The 4,335-nt window shown below is 39.0% G+C and overlaps 1 protein-coding gene across 1 annotated transcript in view; it reads left to right on the top strand.

Annotated features, from left to right (window-relative positions):
• LOC102247012 (guanylate-binding protein 7-like) overlaps positions 1-3,691 on the top strand; it is a 24,873-nt gene extending 21,182 nt beyond the window's left edge. Inside the window, exons 7-9 of the mRNA XM_014534169.1 lie at positions 1,658-1,870; positions 2,923-3,025; positions 3,444-3,691. Of these exons, the coding sequence (XP_014389655.1) occupies positions 1,658-1,870; positions 2,923-3,025; positions 3,444-3,691 (564 nt within the window). The remainder of the gene's footprint in view (positions 1-1,657; positions 1,871-2,922; positions 3,026-3,443) is intronic.
• The last annotated feature ends 644 nt before the right edge of the window (positions 3,692-4,335 follow it).

Here is a 4,335-nt window from a genome sequence, read left to right as displayed (position 1 = left end):
TTTCTATTGCAAAGGTTAGGGTGTTTCTTATCTCCATTCCAGGGAGTAAAGATTATGTAGCTTAAGCGTGATTGTTCTTAGTTAAAGTGATTAACTACCCGCCTGGCACTTAGTGAAGGGGTTTTATCTCCTCCCTAACTTCAGGGAAAAATCCCTACCTGGGGAAACAACCTTTCTCGGAGAGGTGACCTTGGTTAAAACACAGAGCGCTAAGGGGAGCAAACATATTAAGAACAGTATGCTATATACGCCAAGTCCCTTGAAACATATGCTGTGCAGACGTTTCTTCTCTGCAGCAACTGTGTCAAGCAGCAAGGATGGACCGGCTCCCGGCACCTCCCCATCTTCAAGGCAGCAATAGTGCATTGTACCATATTGTTTCTAATATATTTGACTACTTCTCTGCTACCAACTGGAGAAAACTGCTCTTACATAGCTCATGTGTTTCCCAGCTAGCATGATTCAGTCTTTGAGCATGGACCTATGAACCAAGAGGTCACAGTTGAGTTTGGGGTCAGGGCACATGACCTAGTTGTGGGCTCGATCCCCAGTGTGGTGCATGCAGGAGGCAGCTGACCAATGATTCACTATCATCATTGATGTTTCTCTCTCTCCCTCTCTTTCCATCTCTGAAATCAAAAAATGTGTAGTTGTTGCTTTTTAAAAAAGCTATGTGTTTAGGTATGCACACTTAAGCAATCTCCATCTCTTAAAGTCTCCCAGTACCATATAAAAATCCAATCACAAGATTAATATTTATCATATTCACATGCCTAGAGATTGAAGTTTGTGGACACCAAAAAAGAGAATTCTTGAGGACAATGTAATTCTGCCTTAATTAAGCACCTTCACCTTACCTTTGACTCTGTCATTGACTATCCTACTAGTTACAGAACTCGTACTTCATACAGAAGAAAACCAAAGGGATTGTAATTTTTCAAGTATAGCAAAATAATTTCTGTTCCTAATGTTTGCACAATCAAACCCTTATTGAAATAATTCACGAGGAGTTCAAAACTCTGTTCAGTGACTACTTACCTCACTAGTGGACAGTTGATTTATTGTGTATATTGTTTATCCATAGCAATCCAAGTTTGCAAAGGAAAGTTTACTTACAGTCATATTGAACTCCCCATTGTCCATTGTCGATGGATGGACCACGGTTAATCTTATGACTGATAAAGAAACCTTAATAATACTGGATTTCATATTTTAAATTTGCCAGCAGAGTCTAACTTAAAAATTCTCATCAAAGAAAAATCAATTCTTGTGACTACGTAAGGTTAACCAGACATTGTGGTGATCATTTTGCCAATCTATACAAATAGTATCAAATCATTATGTTGTACACCCGAAATAGAAATAATGTTATTTCCCAATTTTTAAAAGTACAGGAATCTTGGAGTTCTTGTCTGCCAACTCTATCATTTCACAAGTGTTGAGCCTGAACCCATAGGAATTAAGGAATTTTTTTCCAGGTCAAACCAAGAGTTGGTCTAAACTGGGACTAAAACGAGCTTTCTGATCCTGGTCCAGTGTTCCATGCCCCAGTCTACTCTGATGTCATCAGACAGCTTCTTCCAAGAGGATCACAGTTGGACCTTCCCTTCTTTTCTAATGGCCTCTTTCCTTTGGATTTCTCCACATTTCTGAGCAGGGCACCATAGAGAAAAAGAAGGAAGATTTCTTGCTGCAGAATGAAGAGGCATCTACCAAATATTGCCAGGCTCAGCTTAAACAGCTTTCAGAGCCACTGTTGGAAAACATTTTGAGAGGAACATTCTCTGTGCCAGGAGGATACAATCTCTATGTAAAAGAAATGGACAAGGTTGAACATTCCTATAACCTGGTACCCAGGAAAGGAGTGAAGGTGAGGAATAAAAAGAGGGGATAAGGACAGCAGATGGGTGTCAGAGGGTCTTTGTTGATTCTTTTGAAAATCTAAGAGCACAGGACCATTTGTGCATAAACGGCAAAGCATGGTGATTTCTATACATTAGTTACACACTTTTAAATAAACAAAAAATATGTTTTCCCAAATATCGGATTTACTGTCAGGAATGTAGATGGAAGAGAATATGCCTTTCATTTAGGAAACAATGTAATTATTTTGTGCTATGTACAAGGATACATAATTAAAGAAACAATATTCTCAAGAAGTTTATGACATTACCTAAGGAAAGAAATATAAACAGTCAATTGAATGTGGTGGGATAATGATTATCATATAAGTACATGAATAGTGATGTTGAAAATGATGATAATGATGATGGTGACGGCTGATATATATTGAGCACACAGTTACTAAACCAAGTATATTCTTAAGTGCTATGCTTGGATTATCAACTTAATCTTCAGGATAATATGAATTTAGGTAATACTGTCATCTCCATTATGCAATTGAGAAATGTGATGCACTAAGAAGCTAACTAGTGGCCTAAGAATACATAACCAGCAAATGATAGAGCTGGTAGGGCAGGTCTGTGTACCTGGCAGCCATTCAAATCTCAGAAAGAAGTTCATCAAAGCTTCCTGGAAGAGGAGGTAGAAGCTATAAATTGAGATTTCAATAAATTATATCTGAGTAAGAAAGGGTAAATGAGCATCGAGTCAGAAGAAAAAGAATGTGCAGATATTGCAAAAATGGAGGATGAGTTTATGTAGGATTGCATATTAAACCTGGTTGTCTGTAACCTGGGGTGGGGGGTGGCTGGCATCATTAGGACAAAAAACTAGAGAGCTAGGAATGAGGTTGCCAAAGAGGGTTTTATTCTCACTAAAAATGTTGGATTTTTAAATTGTGACTGTGAAAGGAAGGAAACCACTGTGGGATCCTAAGAAGGATGAGGAATTTACAGAGCCAAATGTGCAGTTTTATTGAACAATGACTTCCCCAGCAAGAAGACTTTCTTATTTCCTTAGGCAAAGGAGGTCCTCCAGAGCTTCCTGCAGTCACAGGCTGGAACAAAGGAATCCATTTTCCAGGCTGACAAAGCCCTCAGTGCTGGGGAGAAGACTCTAGCAGGTACAGGGAAGGGCTCTCTATATAGAGAAGAGGGGAGGTTCCTGCAGGGCCCTTTAATGCACCTCTCTCTCTCTCTCTCTCTCTCTCTCTCTCTCTCTCTCTCCCTCTCTCCCTCTCTCTCCATTTTCCTTTCTCTCTCTCTAAAATAAATGGAAGCATGTCCTCTGGTGAGTATAAATAAATAAATAAATAAATAAATAAATAAATAAATAAGTAGGTAAATGAATAAATAACAAGGCTTATTGAGACATTCAGTGCCTTTTCATCACATTCTGAAATATGTTTTGCTGGTATATCTAGTAAGAATATACAGAGATTCCTCCTTACCCTTGTGAAGTCACTTCAGTCTCTTACCTTTGAAGGGTACAGCTAGTTATATGTGTTATTTTCTTATCTCTTGGAAAACATTGTGAAACAGCTGAGCAGGCAAAGACGCAGGCAGTGGAAAAGGAACTGCAGCTAGTGAGACAGACATTGAATGAACTCCAGCAAAAAATGGAGGCTCAAGAGAAAATCTTTCAGGAAAACCTACTCGAGATGAAAAAGATGAAGAGAGAAATAGAAAGCCAACTGAGAAAGCAGGAAAGAATGCGAAAGCAAAATCAAAGGGTAAGTCTGGGTGGGGTGTTGGTAAAACCTAAAGGACACCAACCTGGCTCCTCATGAAGGGAAGGACAAAAATTTAACTACAGTCATAAAAACTCAAGGAAACACAAAGACATATGATTCAGTGAAATGTCCAGTTAATGGGATCATTCTAAGGCCCTAAGTCTTTGAGACTGGGCACCTTGTGTGGTATTAGAGCTTGGAGGGTACAATTGACATGCCTCAGGCTACTGGACTGGGTTTGTAGTGAATATAGGGCCTCACTATAGCCTCAAGTGAATGGGACTTTAGTTTATAGGATGTTTGATGTACCCACTAAAAAGACCTGATATAGATCCATCTGTCCTTAAAGTATCAGATTGTACATGATATGAAATATGAAATAATGAAAGCTCTAAAATTTGTTGCATTAGTTTCCAGATCAGCCTGCTTTATTCTATAAAACTAGAGTACAATGCATTCTTTGTCCCAACCTGGAGTTTGATAACCAGTGTTCTCTAGAATCAGCAGTTCCCATTAGTTGTTACATTGTTGTCATCCTACTTCAGTGGAACTAAGAAATAATTAGAAATAAACCCCATCCTTCCCAAAGAGCATCCTTAGGGCTAGAGCAAATTCCTAGGACAGTTGTCAGACCTAACCTAGCCCCAACCCATCCTCACCACAGTGAGATGGTAAGGAAGGTGTAAATCATGGATATTCTC

This window comes from Myotis brandtii, unplaced genomic scaffold (assembly GCF_000412655.1).
Source record: "Myotis brandtii unplaced genomic scaffold, ASM41265v1 scaffold1257, whole genome shotgun sequence".
NCBI classification, from domain to species: domain Eukaryota; kingdom Metazoa; phylum Chordata; class Mammalia; order Chiroptera; family Vespertilionidae; genus Myotis; species Myotis brandtii.
Note: the sequence above shows the minus strand (reverse complement) of the source record. Positions and strands in the feature narration are given on the sequence as shown.